Below are 19,229 nucleotides of genomic sequence, written 5' to 3'. Positions count from 1 at the left end.
GGCACATACAAGACCTCACTGAGTGGCTGGTGCTGCTCTGCACACCTGTCTCAAGTCTGATGGATTATTCCCTGGGCCCTTGCCTCTCCCTTGTGCTCCAGCCCAACCAAGTGGCATGCAGCTCCCTGACCAGGTTACCCTTCCCAAGGTCTTGACTTTGCAAGTGCATTTCCAAATGACTGAAGCGTCCTTCCTCTCACCTGGAGCTGGCTAAGGAAACTGACGACAGCCTGGAGTCCAGCAAGATTTGGTTCACAGGCAGATTATGTTTGTCCTTCTGTTTTCGTAATTTTACTAGGTCTGTTGCCAACATTTAAAAGTTCAGGGATTTCACAGAGAAATCCAGATCTTGTTTTATCCAGTTACATGGGGCCCTGATCTGATACAGTATCCATTGCATGGAGCTCATAGGCTGGCTGCTCCCCATCCAGTCTGCCCCATTCATGTCCCCAACTTGCCGGGCTCCCACTTGGCATATTGAGTTTTAGACTCCAGATCGAACTGCAACCACCCTAACATGAGTTCGCTCCTTAGGGAGTTAGAGAGACTACACCAGGTGTTGTTATACAAAGGAAAGTTTATTTGCAGCAAATAAGATCACAGGGAATTGCTTCCAAGTCGATGACTCCCCAAGTAGGGATGAATAGTTTTGTTTGTTTGTTTGTTTTTCTTAGGGTTACGATGAATATTCAGAAAGGGGAGTTTCTTCATTATACGTAGAGGTGGGCATAAGGTTGTGCACATGTCTTAAGGAAACATGCCTATGTAAACATTGTGTGTTATATTAATGATGTTCTGCTTCGGTGGGGATTTTAACATTATAATGAAGCAGAGGTAACTGTTGGGCAAGGGGAAGGGCTATGGGCAAGCTCTGAGAGCCAATATAAACTGGTTTGGGTCTTGGGCTCCTTATCTGAGGGAAGGAATGAAGGGCCTTGCTTACCTTTGAAACAGCCCTGGGAGTTTTGCCCCTGATTTATTATTTCTGATATGGTTAGGCCATTTCCTGGCTTACTAGAATCTATTTTTGCATTCTCTTTGTTCCCTTAAAATCCTTAACTGTTGAGGTTTTGTTTTTCTCTGTAATTCTGACACCTCCTAGGAAGTTCTGCAAGAAGCATGCTAGAGCTAGAGCCAGTTAGGCATAGGTCATGGAAAATAGCTGGGCCTTAAATGACTTCTTTTTGTTTTTCTGGGGACCCCTAACTCTTTCTGCTTACGTAACTTCTAGTTACCGTTCAGGATTTAGCTTCAGACCCACATCCAAAATCCTTCCCTGGGGCACCTGGGTGGCTCATTCGGGTAAGTGCCTGATTCTTGATCTCAGCTCAGGTCTCAGACTCAAGGTTGTGAGTTCAAGCCCCACAGTGGGCTCCACACTGGGCTTGGAAGCTACTCAAAGCAAAAAAGAAAAAAAAAAAAAGGTAAATAAAATCCTCCCTTGCTTCAGTGATAAATTATTGATCAAAATTCATAAATGATAAAAATGCATAAAATTATAAAATGGCTTTTATGGCTCTCTAGTGGCCTGACACATTGGAGTTTCTTAGTAAATGTTGATTGAATCTGTTATTTCCCATTTTTCCTGATGAAGAAAAACGAGTTTAGATTAATTGTCCAGATCTCAGAGAACACAAGAGATAGAGTCAAGATTTGAACCCCAGCCTGACTGCATCAAAGACCACCCAAATCCCACGTTAGCCATCTATCTCTGGTGTTCCTTCTTTTACCCTTTCAGCCCTATTCTGGAGTCTGGCAAGAGGCTGGACATCTGTGGGCAGCAAGAAGAACCTAGATATTTGCAGCAGTAGGGCTGCTTAGAAAAGCATTTTCACCATCTCTGCCACAGGATAGTCATAGCCTTTGCACAAGTTAACTTCCTCTGAGCTTCCGTTCTCCCACAAGTAAATCAAACAGTTAATACCTGTGCTGCCTTGCTGTCTCATGGAAAATGGCAGGATCAAATCAGCTCTTTCTGAGGACTACAAATGCTAATATTGCTATTGTTTACTGGAATTTCCAATTCTGACATGCATTTTGCACTGAAAGAAGTAATAATTTTTTCACACACAAAAAAATCAATGGAATCATAAACCACAAAGTTCAATATGCTTTCTCTGATTTGGGGGCATTGATGCAAGAGTAGGCAGAATGAGTGCTCGCTTCGGAAGCACATATACTAAGAGTAGGCAGAAGGATACTGTCTTGGCTCTGAAGCCAGAGGGATCTGGATTCAAATTCTGCTTTGGATTTGGGGCATTTTTAATGAGCTTGTTTTCCTATCTGGGTAAGAAGGTTAAAAATGCTTCTCTTGGGGACGCCTGGGTTAAGCCTCTGCCTTCAGCTCAGGTCATGATCTCAGGGTCCTGGGATCGAGCCCCGCATCGGGCTCTCTGCTCAGCAGGGAGCCTGCTTCCTCCTCTCTCTCTCTGCCCGCCTCTCTGCCTACTTGTGATCTCTGTCAAATAAATAAATAAAATCTTTAAAAAAAAAAATGCTTCTCTTGGTGAAAATGCCTACCAAATGTAAAAACTAATGTAATGGTCCATCAGACTCTCCTGACTTTGGGAGTGACTCTGATGCTTGCTAATATTAGTCTCCGCCCCGTGGATTGGTGGTGATTGCTTGACGCAGTAATTCTGGAGAGAGCCCTCTTTGAATCTCGAGTGCATGTATATTTCTGACGTGTCTCTTATGTGAGGCTTACAACCAGTTAACTTTGGGAAATTGTGGATTACGATATATGTAAAGTAGGGGAGTAAAGTAGGTGAGTGACTCGGTTAAGCATCTTATTCTTTTTTTTAAGATTTTATTTATTTTTAATTTATTTTAATTTAATTAATTTATTTTTTTTAATTTATTTATCACAAGTAGGCAGAGAGAGAGAGGGAAGCAGGCTCCCTGCTGAGCAGAGAGCCCGATGCGGGCTTGATCCCAGGACCCTGGGATCATGACCTGAGCTGAAGGCAGAGGCTTTAACCTACTGAGCCACCCAGGTTCCCCAAGCATCTTATTCTTAATTTTGCCTCCAGTCATGACCTCAGAGTCTTGAGATGGAACCACGCGTTGGGCTCACTCTGGGTGCACAGCCTCTTTGGAATTCTCTCTCTCCCTTTCTCTCTGTCCCACTCACCCCTCGCTCTCTGTTTCTGTCTCTGTCTCTGTCTCCAAAAATATATATATATATATATATATTTATATGTACATGCAGCATATATAATTTTGAGTTTTCTCTTGATTCGCAACACATAATTTAGTATCCCAGAAGTTGCATAAAAGTTGAGTTTCATACTACATTAAATTTAGAGTAAGGATGACATCCTGAGAGCCTGGTCTGGGCCCCATTATTCTCATCAATAAACTTAAATTATTATGTTTCATGGGAGTCAGACTTGGCTTGTTTTCAGTAACTTGTTCAGTACAAATGATAGATAAGAGATTTGAGAGCTGTAATCCCCACCACCAGCCCTCACAGCCCTCTTAGAACCTACCCGACTACACAAACTGAGCCGGGTTAGTCACAATGTGTGGTCAAGGGTAGGAGCACAACATCATACAAGAGTTCTAATCCCAGCTCTGTCAGTTCCTGGCTGCATGACCTCGGGCAAATCGCTTAACCTCTGGCCCTCAGTTATGTCATTTAGAAGATGGAAATAAAAAGAGTGCCTACTTCATAGAGTTGTCAGACTTGATTTAATACTTGAGATACTGCACGTGAAGCACAGAGCTTGGCAAATTTTAACTACTGTCTTTTAAAGGAGATTGGCAGGGAGTTTGTCTGCAAGAGCAGAGGGGAAAGTTTTTCTCAGGAGTTAAGATAAACCCTGGTTCTTGGCCTTTTGGGGGTTATGTGTGTATGTTTTTAAGATTTTACTTTTAAGTAATCACTACACCCAACGTGGGGCTCAAACTCATGACCCCGAGATCAAGAGTCACATGCTCTACCAACTGAGCCAGCCAGGCTCTTCAAATACTAGTTGTTGAATGACGGGGACGATTTAAGGGCAGTAGTATTGTGTTTAGGCTGCAGCAAGAAATAGGGACTGGAGAATGCCAGATCGGTGGGTTGGCCTATCAGGGTTCAGGCCCAAGGATTTTAGCATGTTTCCCAGAATGACTTTGAATTAAGCAGTTTCCTACTAACCTTTTCATTGAGTTTGCAGATGTCCACTCACTTGAGTGAGTTCTCTGCTATTTTGGAAAGCTCCAGACTTTTACACTTCAGATAACTGCTTCTGAATGTCTGCTTTCGTACTGCACTCAGGCATGAGATATGCAAGGACAGAGCATTCAGTGTAGTTGGGCAGGCAAGTAATTGAATATATTGGAACTGGGCAGAACCCTGCTAACCAAGAGTCTACCATACTCTGCTGATACTATGGACTTTGAGTACTTCCCATCTGGTGGGTTGTGTTTTTGTTCATTGTTCTGTTAAATTAGTTGTGGGTTTTTTTTGTTTTTTTTTTAAAGAAGTAATACTTACATATGGTAAGGTAAAAAGTTACACAGTGAAAAGTAGGTTTCCTTGTTCCTGTGATTCTTGGTTACTGAGCTCTGCCCAGAAGCAGTCACTGTTTCCAGTTCCTTTTGTATCCTTCCAGAAATATTCTATTCATGTATGACTGGGTGCTTACTAAAGGTCTGATCCATGAAGAAGTCGTTGTGAGAAAAGCAGGTCATCCAAATGTAAACAGCTTTGTAATATAAAGTTGAGTTATGGCTTGAACGCCATAATTACAATATAAATATGCAGATATATTAAGTAAAATATTCTTTGGCCTCGAGAAATAGCTAAGTCAACCATCGTAGCCTACGCCAAGCAAGAGAGCAGCTAGTTGGAGAATAGGCTTTCAGAGGTCTCATCTTCTGAATTAGATGTCTCTGTCTTGTTAAGTTGTGTATAATTTAGGGTTTTTTGGTTGACTTGCTGTCTGAAATTGGCAGTATGGCTTAGTGGGAAGAACAGGAGCCATGAAGACCTACATTTATTATTTTTTCAAGAGATTTTATTTGAGAGACCATACGCGTGCAAGCGCAAGAGCAGGGGGTAGGAGGAGAGGGAGAAGCAGACCCCCTGCTGAGCAGGGAGCCTGATGTGGGACTCAATCCCAGGACCCTGGGATCATGACCTGAGTTGAAAGGCAGATGCTTAACCAACTGAGCCACCCAGGTGCCCGAAGACCTATATTTATATCCCAGTTCTATTACTTAAAACAGACTTTGGGCAAGTTACAAACCTGAGCCTCTCTTTCCTAATATGTAAAATGGATTTACTAAGATCATAATAGGTGGTGTGAATATTGAATGAGAGGTAAATCAAAGCACATGGTTCTGTGGCATATGGCAGCCACTCAAGAAATGAATGGTGGTCAGCTACAGGGCATGTTCCATACATATGTGCTGAACAAATGAGCTGTAAAGCATGCTGGAGCTTTCAGCTTCTCTAGTAACTTCCAGGCTTCCAGGTCAGCTTGGAAAGGAGCTTTAGGACTCCATGGCTTTTGTGACTCTGCATGCCTGTTTTTATTTATAGGGCTGGACTTAGGAAAGAGTGTATTGGTGGGGGTGTGCTGTATCATTTCAGTCAGTTCTTACTTACTTTATCCTTTTGGGGTTGCCCTGGAGGTTTTTCCTCTAGGTGTTGATATCAGTATTTTTGGTCTCAACACCTGTTCACACATTTAAAAATTATTGTGGACCCAAAATCTTACTTTTATGTGGGTTATATTGATCATATAATTTACCATATTATAAATTAGAACAATAATTTAACATTTATTTTAGATTCATTTTAAAACAATACACCTATATACATTAACACAAATAACATTTTTTTATGGAAAATAACTCTTTTCCATGTCCAAATTTAAAAATGTAGTGGGAAGAATGACATTCTGCTACATTTTTGCAAAATTCCTTAATGTCTGGCTTAATAGAAGATAAATTGATTCTTTTTTCTTAATTTTTTATGTTTTTATTAACATATAATGTATTATTAGCCCCAAGGGTACAGGTCTGTGAATCGCCAGGTTTACACACTTCATAGCACATACCTTCCCCAGTGTCCATAACCCCACCCCCCTCTCCCCGGCAACCCTCAGTTTGTTTTGTGAGATTAAGAGTCTCTTATGGGGGCACCTGGGTGGCTCAGTGGGTTAAGCCGCTGCCTTCGGCTCAGGTCATGATCTCAGGGTCCTGGGATCGAGTCCCGCATCGGGCTCTCTGCTCAGCAGGGAGCCTGCTTCTGCCTCTCTCTCTCTCTGCCTGCCTCTCTGCCTACTTGTGATCTCTCTCTGTCAAATGAATAAATAAATAAATCTTTAAAAAAAAAAAAGAGTCTCTTATGGTTAAGACAAATGGTTTCTTTTTTTTTTCAATTTATTTATTTTCAGAAAAACAGTATTCATTATTTTTTCACCACACCCAGTGCTCCATGCAATCCGTGCCCTCTATAATACCCACCACCTGGTACCCCAACCTCCCACCCCACCCCCCCGCCACTTAAAACCCCTCAGATTGTTTTTCAGAGTCCATAGTCTCTCGTGGTTCACCTCCCCTTCCAATTTACCCCAACTCCCTTCTCCTCTCTAACACCCCTTGTCCTCCATGCTATTTGTTATGCTCCACAAATAAGTGAAACCATAAAAATATGGAACGCTTCATGAATTTGCGTGTCATCCTTGCGCAGGGGCCATGCTAATCTTCTCTGTATCGTTCCAATTTTAGTATATGTGCTGCCGAAGCGAGCACAAGACAAATGGATTCTTAATAATGCTTCTGCATTCAATCTGTTGCCACAGATCAGGGAAAGCATAGGAAGAAAATACAGCTTTACACAGATTAGTAGTTAGAACAGAGAGGCCCTTACAGACCTGCTGGGAGAGTCCCAGGTACTCCCCTGGAGTCCTTGAGCACACTGACATTTCCTGAAATGGACTTTTTTTTTTTTTTTAAGATTTTATTTATTTGACAGAGATCACAGGTAGGCAGAGAGGCAAGCAGAGAGAGAGGAGGAAGCAGGCTTCCTGCTCAGCAGAGAGCCCAACTCGGGGCTCGATCCCAGGACCCTGGGATCATGACCTGAGCTGAAGGCAAAGGCCTTAACCCACTGAGCCACCCAGGCGCCCCTCCTGAAGTGGACTTTAAGTGCCTTGAAGGCAGAGAATATTTCTTCATTTGGTGGGTTACTGAATCTTAGGTCCTGGCCTTGGACACCAGTTTTTATTTGGAATGTGTGATAAAATAGATTGACTGATAGAGGGAGCTGTTGGCCAGTACTAACCCACAACTATAATACCAAGATAGGGAACTTTCTCATTTCAGAGAGGATGAAACAGATTTGCACAAAACTGATGTATGAATGACCACATCCCTGTGCTCCCCAACACCTGGTTTTTAAAGAAGTTGCGAAGAAGGTGATGCATAGATTAGACTTATTGGGGTTACTTAAAAGTAAATATTTGCCTTTCTTTAAGAGATAGGAAAAAATCTATAATAGCTAAAGCTATAAATGGAAGCAACTCAAATATCCATCTTCAGATGGGAATGTAGAAACAAAATATGGCATACACATACAGTAGAATGTTATTCAGCCTTTTTTTTTTTTTTAGTATATGTGCTGCCGAAGCGAGCACGAATGTTATTCAGCCTTAAGAAGGAAAGAAATGCTGACACACGCTACAACATGGATCAAGCCTGAGGATATTATGCTAAGTGAATCAAGGCAGTCACAAAAAGAAAAATATTGTATGATTCCACTTATATCCGGTGTCTAGAGTAGTCAAACTTGACAGGAGGTAGGGTTAAGATTGCCAAGGGCTAGGGGAAGGGAGAACAGGGAGTTGTTTTATGGGTATGAAAAAGTTCTGGAGATTGGGTACACAACAGTGTGAATGTACTTAAAGCTACAGGCCTTTACACTTCATGGCTAAGATGGCCATGATATTTTACTACAATTAAAAACAAATTAAGAAAAAACTAAGAGAAAGGAGTAGACTTTTTCCTCTTAGTTCGGGGCTGACCTTGCCCTTTCTTAATTACGCATTTCGGTTACAGGTGTTTATTGAGCACATTCTATATATAAGGACTTCTGAGGAGCATGGACCAGTTAAACAGTGCCCGTCGTCAAGGAGTTTGCCTCCAGCGGAGGATTGGTTAAGATGAACGGCCACAGGAGACACACTAACGTAATGAACTAGGTCTTGGAGAAGGCAGCGCTCGCACTGGAACTTAAAGACAGTAGACTTTCTGCTTAGGCTGCTTTGGGGGAGCAGTATGAACACAAAGATAACCATCTAGTTTCCTATATTACTGGCCAGGTGCCAGTTTGGAATTCTGTTTGAAAAATTGGTACAGGTGTTTAAGGTTATTAGTCCAACTTCCCATTTAATCCAGGAATTCATTCTGCTTAAGGAAGAAAAAAATCAGGAAGTAACTCGAAGGACACAGGCATATTGCTCAGAAACTATGGTCCATACGTAAAGTACACGGGATTTCTGGAGGGGCGGAGAGGCTGGGTCTTGGCGCGCGGGTCACGTGGGGCGCGGGAGGCGGGTCTTTGCGCGCGCTGGTCACGCGGCCTGGTGTTGACACTTCCGGGTGGGACCAAAGTGAGGCGGCTGGGCAGGGGCTGGTAGCTCCGGCGGCAACCATGGCGTATAACGGCCTCACTGTGCCTCTCATCGTGATGAGCGTGTTCTGGGGCTTCGTCGGCTTCTGCGTGCCCTGGTTTATCCCTAAGGGTCCCAACCGGGGGTAAGTACGCCAGGTCCGCCTTGGGAGGAACGCGCGGTGGGGACCGGCCGGGCCGAGCGGGGGAGGGGGGCGACCTGCACCGGTCGCAGACCTTGCGGGGCCGCCCCAGACTCCAGAGTCAGGCCCGAACTCCTGCAGCCCCCCTACTTCTTACCGCGGCAGCTTCAGGGTTCCCTGATCCGAGGGTGAGGAGGGTGACTCCCGACGAACCCTCTTTGGGACGGGGTTACAGGGGATTTTTTTTTCTCATCACGGGGCCTGTCTGGGGAGGGTGCATCAGAAATGGGTTTATACCGACTCCGGGAGAAGTTGTGGTTTGCCCCTGGAAGACTTTCGCCCCTTTAGCCCTGCCCTCCACTCAGATGAGGCCTGTACTTTAAAGGATCAAATAAAACAAATTGCCCTCTTTGCCGCACATGTTGTCGCCGTTGCACAGGACACAAGCTTGTGTAGCAGCGTGGAGCCTAGGCCTTGCATCTAGTGGGCCCCAGGTAATGAGGGCCTGATCTAAAGCGAGATTAGTGACCAAAGAGCAGGAGGTATTGTTTAGAAACCCCTGCGTCATACCTTTTGGAGGGCGCTCCTGCGCTTGTGTGTGAGTGTACCAACTTCTCAGAATGATTGACTAAGACTTTTCCCTTGGACTTTTTTGTTAAATAGAGTTTTTTCTATTTTGTAAGTAAATTTTTTTTTTTTTTTTTTTGGTAGCATGAGATAGAACCTTGTCTTCAAAGGAGCTTTGGAACACCCTCTTTCTGGTTCCTCTTTTACCTTTTAGTCATTTTTTTCTTAGCCCAAGATATTTGGAATGAAACTTGGGCTGAAGTCAGAGCTTGGCTAAAGCACCATCTTTTGCTTTATTCTTTGAAACAAATTGATGGCTTTCCAGTGCTTGCATGCATAGCAGGCAGTCAGTAAATACCCGTTGAGTGGATAATTGATAATTCTACAGCCTTTATTAAGGGAAAGAAAATGCTGTTACTTCCTTAGCATTTTGTGACCCAAACTCCTTTTGCTGTCTGCAATAAACTTGTAGTAGACTTGGTACTCCTATCTAACTTGAAAGTAAATCACAGTGTGTTTAAAAAAGAAAAATGGTAGACGAATTTCTATCATTTGGTTGTATTGGGTTTCCTCTCCCTCCTTCACTTCCCCCAAAAATACCAGTTATGGAGGGTCATCTCTCCATACTATAATAGATGATGCAGAGTGTTGGAATTTTAGGGTTATTAAAACAATTTGTGTTAACCAAATTTAATTTCTTAGTCTTGTTTCTCTTACTGGAGTTAGAGAACAACAAAATACTTTGTTGTGTTTTTGTCTTCAACTATTTCATTACCCTACTGTGTGTCTTTCCAGTCCAAATACTCAGAAAAGCGTTTATTAATGTGCTTGTAACATTGACCACTCCTTTCTTAAAAGACCCCCATTTGGGACCCATCATGCCCAGCCCTGTTGGGGCTTGGTGCGGCTGCTTTTATCCAGGGTAATGAAATGTCTCCAATAGTACATGGACTACTCAGTTTCCAGCTCTAGTGTCATGGTTCAGGTTTGACCTGCTACTGATACCTTATCTGGGTCTAATTCACAGCCTCCACCCCAATCCTTATATTTCCTGCTCTTGGCAGGATTGAGCAGTTCTTAAAACACTAAGTGTCCACTAGGAGTTACTGTATTACACTTTGAGAAACACTGCTCCTAGCTGGATGATCCTTTTGACCTCGGACAGTTAACTTTTCGGTGTTCCCATTTCCTCATTGTAAGATGGAAGGAAATGGTAGTATTGAATTAGTAGTAGTTCCCCTTTAACTCCTGAAAGCCTGCGTGACGATTTTTTAATACACGAAGGAGCTTAATTGCTTCAAGGGTAGGTGAATTTTTAATCAGAGCATTTGTGATTTGAAAGATTAAAAACATCTTCACTAAGGAGGTAAAAGTACTATGTGGCAAGGGAAGAAGAGAGACTTTGATATTAAATCCTTTTCCCTGAAAGACCCACGGGATGTGGTTTTGGAATATAGGTGAGATTCGGTGGGGTCTGGAACCGATGGCCAAGAAAGAATAGTTGAGACATCATCTGTGTAAAAAGGAGAGCGCAGCGACCACACTGGTGGGCTGGAAAAACTGCTGCCTGAAGGTTCTGAGGGGTGGCAGATTATATACTAGAAAATCAGGGGAGATAAGGATAAGGGTGATTTCAAAAGAACTTTCATATGCTAAAGATGACCTCAAGGTACCTGGTGCCTTGCCATTGTCTAGTTAAGGTGGTTCTTCCTCCCCAACCCCCACCCCAGCAAGGCATTACTTTGAAGATCTTGGGGAGCTTCCTGGAAGAACGTCACACAAATCCCACCCACTGGGGGGGTGGAGCAGGGAGGCTGCTGGGTGTCAGCCCAAGCTTTGTCCTCAGCTAGCCTTCTACTCCCACGTCACACTCACAGCAGAATGCAGAAAAATCTCTGTTAACTTAAAGCAAACTCCTTGCTCTGATTTTTTTCTACAACATAAAATGGGTCAAATAAAAAGAAGTTGGTGTTTGGAATCAGACCGTTCGTGTTTTTCATGATTTCCTAAACAGGTGCTCTAAAACCCTCCCTTTTTTCACGGTGGCTCCTTTAGCGGGTAGATGTGGAGAAGGGGTGGAGCTAGCTCACTGGGAGTTCAGTGAGCTCTGATTTTTTTCAAGCATACGGAAAGGCAGAAAGAGTAGTAATGTTGTATTCCACCACTGAGATACAATAATTGTTAACATACTCATATTTGCTTTGTATCTGTGAATGTGTGTGTATGTGTGTAAACACACACATATTTTTGCTAAATTGAAAGTGAATTGCATTTATTATGATGACACTTCTTCATCTCAGACACTTCAGCATGCAACCACTAAACGGCATATTTGGAGAGGATATTTTATTTATTTTTGTTTAGGTTTATTTATTTACTTAAGTAATCTCTGTCTCCGGTATGGGTCTTGAACTCAGGACCCTGGAGATCAAGAGTCCTGCGCTCTTTCGACTTGGCCAGCCAGGCTGGAGGTGATGTTTTAATGAGGAGCTTTTGATAGAAAAGTAGTAAGCCGGTAGCACAGTAAAGCCTCAGCAGTTGGAGGTCTCTGAGATGGTCTTTGCGGAAGACAGAAGACACCGGGATTCCAGGTTGAGGCAGAGGAATGAAGGAAAATGAGCAAAAGCTTGGAATGGAGAGGAGTAAACTTGATGTGTTTGGGGGGACATTGAGGCCTCCTGCTTTTGGGAGTGGAAGATTTCCGTCCGAAAGTGGACAGTGGTGAGGATGAGTGAGAAGCTGGTCCTGACTGTGTAGCTCTTCAGAAATCAAACATTTTTGTTACGTGGTGGTCAACATTTTGTAGCACAAATTCCGGCGCATACTCATTCATGTATTACAAGCATAATGTATAAGTTAGGTATTTCAAAGCGTGTGCCTTCACAACATATCCAGAATCTGACCAGTTCTCACTACTTCTGCTGCTACCAGCCTGGTCGGTGGATTATTGCAGTTCCCCCCACCGCAAGCTGGTTTCTCAACTTTTCCCTTTGCCTCTCTTCCCCCAGTTTGTTTCTGCTCTGCAGAGAGGTTCTTATAGAATCTGAATCCGATTTTGTCAGTCCTGTGCTCAGATCCCTCCAAATAGCTTCCCTTTTCCTTTAGAGGTTACCAAGACACTGCCCTTAATCCTCATGAGTGTCAGAAATGGCCAAACTACAGTTAAACTATTTAAAAGGTGTTTCTAGTTCTTGTCTATATTCTCCCTTTTGCTGACCTCTCTCCCCTCGCTCTGCTCAGCAACATGGGCCTCTGTCCTCTCTCTGTCCACTTTTAACTCCTGGTACCATAGCACCTTTGCATTTGCTCTTCCTCTGTCTGGAACACTCCCTCACCTTCAGGTCTGGAGTCTCTTGCCACGTCCTCAGCAGGCCTTTTCCTGACTGCCCTCTTCAAAATTACAAGCACACTGGGGCTCCTGGGTGGCTCAGTGGGTTAAGCCTCAGCCTTCGGCTCGGGTCATGATCTTAGGGTCCTGGGGTCTAGCCCCACATTGGGCTCTCTGCTCGGCAGGGAGCCTGCTTCCCCCTCTCTCTCTCTGCCTACTGCTCTGTCTACTGTCTCTGTCTACTGTCTACTGCTGATCTCTCTCTCTCTGTCTCTGTCTACTGTCTACTGCTGATCTCTCTCTCTGTGTCAAATAAATAAATAAAATCTTTAAAAAAAATAAAATTGCAAGCACAGCCTCCAAACCCTGTATACCCTTACCCTTCTTTCCTGCTCTATTTTTCTCCATTAGAACTTATTGACCACCTGGCATACTTATGGTACCTATGTAAACAGTTGTTTAATGTTCATCTTGTTTGTTGTCTGTCTTCCCCCACGATCATGTAAACTTCGCCAGGGCAGGGGTTTTCATCCATTTTGTTGACTCCTTTTTCCCCAGAGCCTGGTACATACTGGACACTCAATTGAAAATCTGCTGAATGAATGAGTGGATGTGCCAGTATTGACCACAGAAAGTACATGTGCACACACAGAACTCCTAAAGGATGAATTGAAAATAAATATAAATAGGAATTCTGATATTTGCTACTTGTATTTGAGGAGATAGTCTTGCTTACTCTGTGGGGTGTGGAGACCCCTTCTTTGGAAATTACTCCTGTGAAGGATGGAGAGCATTGAAAGTTGTTCAGCTGAAGAGTGATGTGATGAAAGAATATTTTAGAAAGATGACTCTGAGATTAGTGTGGTAGAATGAAAGGGAAGGAAGAAAGTTTTGAATCTGCTAGCATTTTGTTATTCAGGATGCAGAGGAGGCATGAACAAAATGATGACAGATTTGAGGAGTGGGTTGGGTGGGTGGAAATGACAGCTTCTTCTGGGGTGTGGATATTGGGAAGAGGAGCCTTCAGAAAGAGAAATGGGAACAGGATACCATGAATTCAGTTTTTTAAATGTGGAAATTCAGCTGATCAGAGATCCAGGTTTAACTATTTTCAGACAGGAATAGAGATGGGAAGAGGTCAACATTGAAAAGATATATAAATATATATATTTATATATTATTAAGATATATAAATATAAATTTATATATAAATATAAAAACATGAATATATAATATATAAATATATAATATAGTTTACAATATATGTCATTTATTTATAATATATATATATATATTTTTAAGAATCATCTTGTTTTCATTTTAAGCCTATGCAGTTCTGGCATTTTTTTTTTTTTAAGTTTGTTTATTTTTAGTAATCTCTTTCCCCAGCGTGGAGCTTGAATCATGACCCTAAGATCAAGAATCACATGTTTTCCCAACTGAGCCAGGTGCTCCTAGAAAGTTAAGTTTTTACAAGTATTGTGTCATTTCACTGCAGAGAAAACTACCAGATAGGGTAGTTTCTTGGATGTCAAAACTGTCACTGCAGCCTTCTGTGTTCAGTTGTAGATGGGTTTGGATAGCCATCTAAGCTGAGGCCTCAGTACAGATCCCTTCAAATACAAACCTTAATTACTTGCTTACACTTTTACTGAGTGCAGTCGTTATTTGGTGTTTGAACAGATTTAGTTCCCTTTTCTTGGTGCATAGACCTTGCCAGTTTGTAATTTGGGAAGGAGGCTTAAACCATCTGACAGTGTCTCCTTGGTTTTCTGGTTATCTAATGATGGTTTTGTTTTGTTTTGTTTTGTTTTAGAGTTATCATCACCATGCTGGTAACCTGTTCAGTTTGCTGCTATCTCTTGTAAGTATGTTTCTCTTGTAAGTCGTTTTTTTCCCCAAGATGATAGGAAATTACTCTTGGTATTTATAATGTGTGTGATTGAAAAATAAATACATGGAACATGACTGTTGTGAAACTTTATAGTTTTGTATCATGGGAGCTTGTCCTTTATGTAACATCTAGAAATAGTATCCTAAGATGGAAAAGAACACACTTTCTCTCTGTTCAGCACATTTACATAAAAACTGTACAGATGCTCTGTTATTCTGGCAATACATGTGTAAATTATTTGGCACAAATTTAAACCTTATAATTAGCTGGAAATTCCCCTTGTACTACTTTTATATTTTACTATTGTGAAGAATTTAGGCATACTCATTTCATTTAAATATCACTATGAAGCCAGTAAAGCCATTCTTTATTATGACTTTTGGTTTTTGGATGAATAGAAGTTGAGCTAGAATTGCAGTAAGCAAAGACAATTTTTTAACAACCATACGCTATATCAGTGTATGATAATTCACACATTTAAATAGATGATACAGTTTGTGCAGACTGTTGGTTGAAAATGATTTTAAGGTATATAAGTTAATTCATCAACATATGTTTTTGGAAAACCATTCTTTTTTTTTTTTAAGATTTTATTTATTTATGAGGGTGGGGTGGGGAGAGCGAGCACGGGCGACAGAATGGCAGGCAGAGGGAGAAGCAGGCTCCCTGCCGAGCAAGGAGCCCGATGCGGGACTCAATCCCAGGACGCTGGGATCATGACCTGAGCCGAAGGCAGCTGCTTAACCAACTGAGCCACCCAGGCGTCCCTGGAAAACCATTCTTAATCCTTTTGATTGTTAAAAATGGCAGAAGTGGACTTGAACTATTGTAAAGGTTTTCATTCTTATCTACATTCTCCCCTTTCCTGAAGAATGGAACAAGTCAAGCCCCAGAAATAAACTGAGTATTAATCAGTTTGTGGATAGGATGGCCACTTCAAAGTACTCAAAGGTTTTGGGGCGCCTGGGTGGCTCAGTGGGTTAAAGCCTCTGCCTTTGGCTCAGGTCATGTTCCCAGAGTCCTGGGATCGAGCCCTGCATCTGGCTCTCTGCTTGGCAGGGAGCCTGCTTCCTCCTCTCTCTCTGCCTGCCTCTCTGCCTACTTGTGATCTCTCTCTGTCAAATAAAGAAATAAAATCTTAAAAAAAAAAAAAAAAAAGTACTCAAAGGTCTTCAGGTTTCTTTTCTTTCTTTTTTTTTTTTTTTTAGTTGAGATCTATTTTGCATACCATAAAATTTCATCCTTTATGAATTTCCTTTTAGAGTTTAGAACCAGTGGTTCTCTTTTCTTAAAGAGAGCTGTGTAGCTTCTCAAGACCTCTTTATATGGAAAGGGTTGGTGTTGGCCAGCTTTTGTTTAGTGCCCACATGACCTAGGAAACAGCAGGTTTAATCATGTGATGAAAGGCCATGGCGCTTTATGACTGTGAATCTGAATTTCTTATATCCTGGAGCTTTTGTACTAAGATTTTTCAAAGAGGTTTGTGGGGACAAAATTCTAGTTGTTGGCATAGATCAAAATCTGCCTCTGTCAAAAAGTTATCACCGTGAATTTTAGGTAGCTTGAAGTGTTTAAAGCTGAATCATAAGGCATTGTAGACATTTTGCTAAATGAAGATGGTGGTGTTTGACTGCCTCAACACTAGGGCTTAGATGATAAGACTTTCTGTAGTTGGCTTGTTTACTCTGTTTTTTCTAGTTAGAAGCGTAACTTTTTCAGGTGATACAGCTCAGCTTCCAGAGTGGAAATCAGACAGGTAGCATATGGAGAGAATTCTGCTAGCTATGTTTAGCTTTACAGAATAAAGGAGAAGTACATACATCATCAAGAATTTCACATTTTTAAAAAAATATTTTATTTATTTAACAGAGAGAGAGAGAGATCACAAGTAGGCAGAGAGGCAGGCAGAGAGGGGGAAGCACACGGGGCTTGATCCCAGGACCCTGAGACCATGACCTGAGCCGAAAGCAGAGGCTTTAACCCACTGAGCTAGATACCCAGGCACCCCAAGAATTTTGCATTTTAATAAGGGTGATTGAGCTTCAGTCTGTTCCACTGAATCTCCTGTAGAAATCCTAAGAAGGGAGCTCTTTTTCAGTCCAGGAGCCAAGGAGTGATCCTGTGATCGAAAAAGCCTTTGTTTTGATTTCTTTGAAGCTCTCTTCTGCCTGATAAGCAAGGTTGGTGGTAGGGTCTTAAAAATGGAAAATTACCACACAGAAGAATGACTGGAGATTAAGAAGATGGGGCAGAAACATTTTGTGACTTTCTGATCCTCCACTATCTTTGAAATTAGCTTAATTTTTGTAGTATTTTCTTTAAGACAAACAAGAAACCTTTCCAGTTAGTCCCATGCTTCTTATTTTCATTTTCAGGTGTAAAATGAATAACTGGACATGGCTAGAAACTATACCTCTGAGTCTGTGACTCAGTTGAGACATATCTGTGAGCCTTTACCTCGCACTGTCTAGATTTTTTTCCTTTGTCCCAGACATGTTGGTGACTTCTCTGTTGACAGTGGATTAGTACTGTCATCAGTGTATTAATAAGGATAGCACACAGTGTACCAACATTAAATGTTTCTCGAGGCCATCATATGGGGAAATGTGCTGTGTAGTATAGACTTTATAAAGTTGGGTTTTTTTCTTTAGTTTCTTTTTCTTGAAACCTGATCATATATCCTATTTAGCAAAAAGTCCGCCTGGAACATGGGTGGATTAAATTGAATTCAAATCCCAAAGACTTCTTTCCACAAAGGGATGAGATTCTGTCCCTTTGTAATAGATTTGAAATTCAAACAAAACTTCACTGTTTGGCGTTAGTATTATTTTTTTGAAAATACCTCTTGAAATAAATCACACCCAAACTGTATTTCCTAAGCAAAATTACATTTTGAAATATATTCATGGCCTTTTAGATTGCCTTCAGTTTATGGCAGTTTTTTTCTCTGTCCAGTTTGTTCTGGTTTAAGATTAGATTCATGGGGCGTAACTAGTTTGAGCTCTGGAAAAAATCAGGATTTATGCCAGTCCAACCAGTTTGTGCTAACAGTTCAGCAGAGGAATGTCTGAATGTTATACATCTGGTTCCCTCTTTGAAGCACAAGGTCACTTTTGTTCCTTAACCATACAATCCTGTTAGTTACTGTTCCATACTTTGTTTTGGTCTTAGGTTAGTTTTTAATGTTGAATTATGATGCAATTTACCCAGAGTTGGAAAACTTACATCTTCAGGGTAAATTAGAAATTTAGTGCAGTGTTGTGAGGTACATTTGCTTCTTGGAAAACATGTTTTATCTTTAGCACTTGACTAGTTGTGATACAGAAGAGGAAATAATGACCAAAAGGCAGGAGTACTTGGTTCTTCTAGGCTGAATGTATGTGGCCTGATTACATTGTAGTATGGTTTTGTGAATTTTAAATTTAGATGCTGTGTATGAAAACTTGGAACAGACAACAAGGAAAATACAAAGTAATACTATCATTGGTTTGTTAAAATAAATTAATTCAGAGAAGTATGAGTAACTTAGGAGCAGTTTGCTTACGAGGCTTTCGTAGCATGTATTTTATTGAGCCTTACTAGAGTTCATTCATTCAACATATTTATTTAGAGCCTACTTTGTGCCAAGCACTGGATATATAGTAGTGAATAAATAAGACAGACGTAGTCCCCTGCCCTCTTTAGTGAGGAGAGACAGACAGTAAACAAAGCCAGAAAAGCCTCAGTCACTTCCCGAAGTGGTTCCCTCATCTACTTATTACCACAGGCCCCTGTTCTATAACCCCAGACGTCTTCTCACTCATTTCTCCAGCCCCCTAGCTGCCCACTGAACAAGGAACTACACAGTCTATAGGAACTTGGCCCCACTTGTCCAAGAATGTGCAGATCTATAGCTAAGCCTAGCCTTGCTTTGGTCCTGGGTCTAGAGCCAGTTTGGGCACAAGACATGATCACTTCCCAAGATGTTCCACTTTGCTTTCTAACCAAGTAGCCACAAGCTGGTCAGTTTCAGGGATGCTCTTTATTATAGCTTTTTTTTTTTTTTTTTTAACTTTCTGCTTTTGAACTTTTAAAACCTGCTATATGCTCTTTACAAAAATTTGTCCCCTTGTCACTCACCTTCAAAAATTATCAACTCATGGCCAGCCCTGTTTATCTCTGCACACTTTCCTACTCTACCCTAGATTATTTTGAGCTTATCTCTAATTATTTCAATATTTCCCATGTGTAACTACAATACATTATCACAGACAGGAAAAGTTTAATTCCTTTACATCATCAAATATATTTATTTATTTATTTTAAAGATTTTATTTATTTGACAGACAGAGATCACAAATAGGCAGAGAGGCAGGTAGAGAGAGAGGGAAGCAGGCTCCTGCTGAGCAGAGAGCCCGATATGGGGCTCGATCCCAGGACCCTGGGACCATGACCTGAGCCGAAAGCAGAGGCTTTAACCCACTGAGCCACCCAGGTGCCCCTCAAATATATTTAAATTGCCCTCATTGTCTCGTTACTTATTTTACAGTATATTTGAATGAAAATGCTTATAAAGACCACACATTGCAGCTAGTAGATGTGCCTCCCAAGTCTCTCTTTATCAGTTTCTTCTTCATTTCTCTCTCTCTCTCTCTTTTTTTTTTGCACATTTAGTAGGAAAAAACTGGGTTCTTCATAGAGTGGTCCTTG

The 19,229-nt window shown here is 41.6% G+C and overlaps 1 protein-coding gene and 1 non-coding gene across 2 annotated transcripts in view; one reads left to right on the top strand and one right to left on the bottom strand.

The window, feature by feature from the left end:
* Positions 1-6,643: 6,643 nt before the first annotated feature.
* On the bottom strand, positions 6,644-6,750 carry LOC122897533. Its single transcript, XR_006382543.1, has one exon. It is a non-coding gene; the product is annotated as a U6 spliceosomal RNA (small nuclear RNA).
* Positions 6,751-8,574: 1,824 nt separating this feature from the next.
* The window catches only part of ATP6V0E1 (ATPase H+ transporting V0 subunit e1), a 30,232-nt gene continuing 19,577 nt past the window's right edge, over positions 8,575-19,229 (top strand). Inside the window, exons 1-2 of the mRNA XM_044229476.1 lie at positions 8,575-8,754; positions 14,463-14,510. Of these exons, the coding sequence (XP_044085411.1) occupies positions 8,651-8,754; positions 14,463-14,510 (152 nt within the window). The 5' untranslated portion in view covers positions 8,575-8,650. The remainder of the gene's footprint in view (positions 8,755-14,462; positions 14,511-19,229) is intronic.

Source organism: Neovison vison, chromosome 1 (genome assembly GCF_020171115.1).
Source record: "Neovison vison isolate M4711 chromosome 1, ASM_NN_V1, whole genome shotgun sequence".
Lineage (NCBI taxonomy): Eukaryota > Metazoa > Chordata > Mammalia > Carnivora > Mustelidae > Neogale > Neogale vison.
The sequence above is the reverse complement of the archived record's forward strand: the minus strand, read 5'-3'. Positions and strand labels throughout refer to the sequence as shown.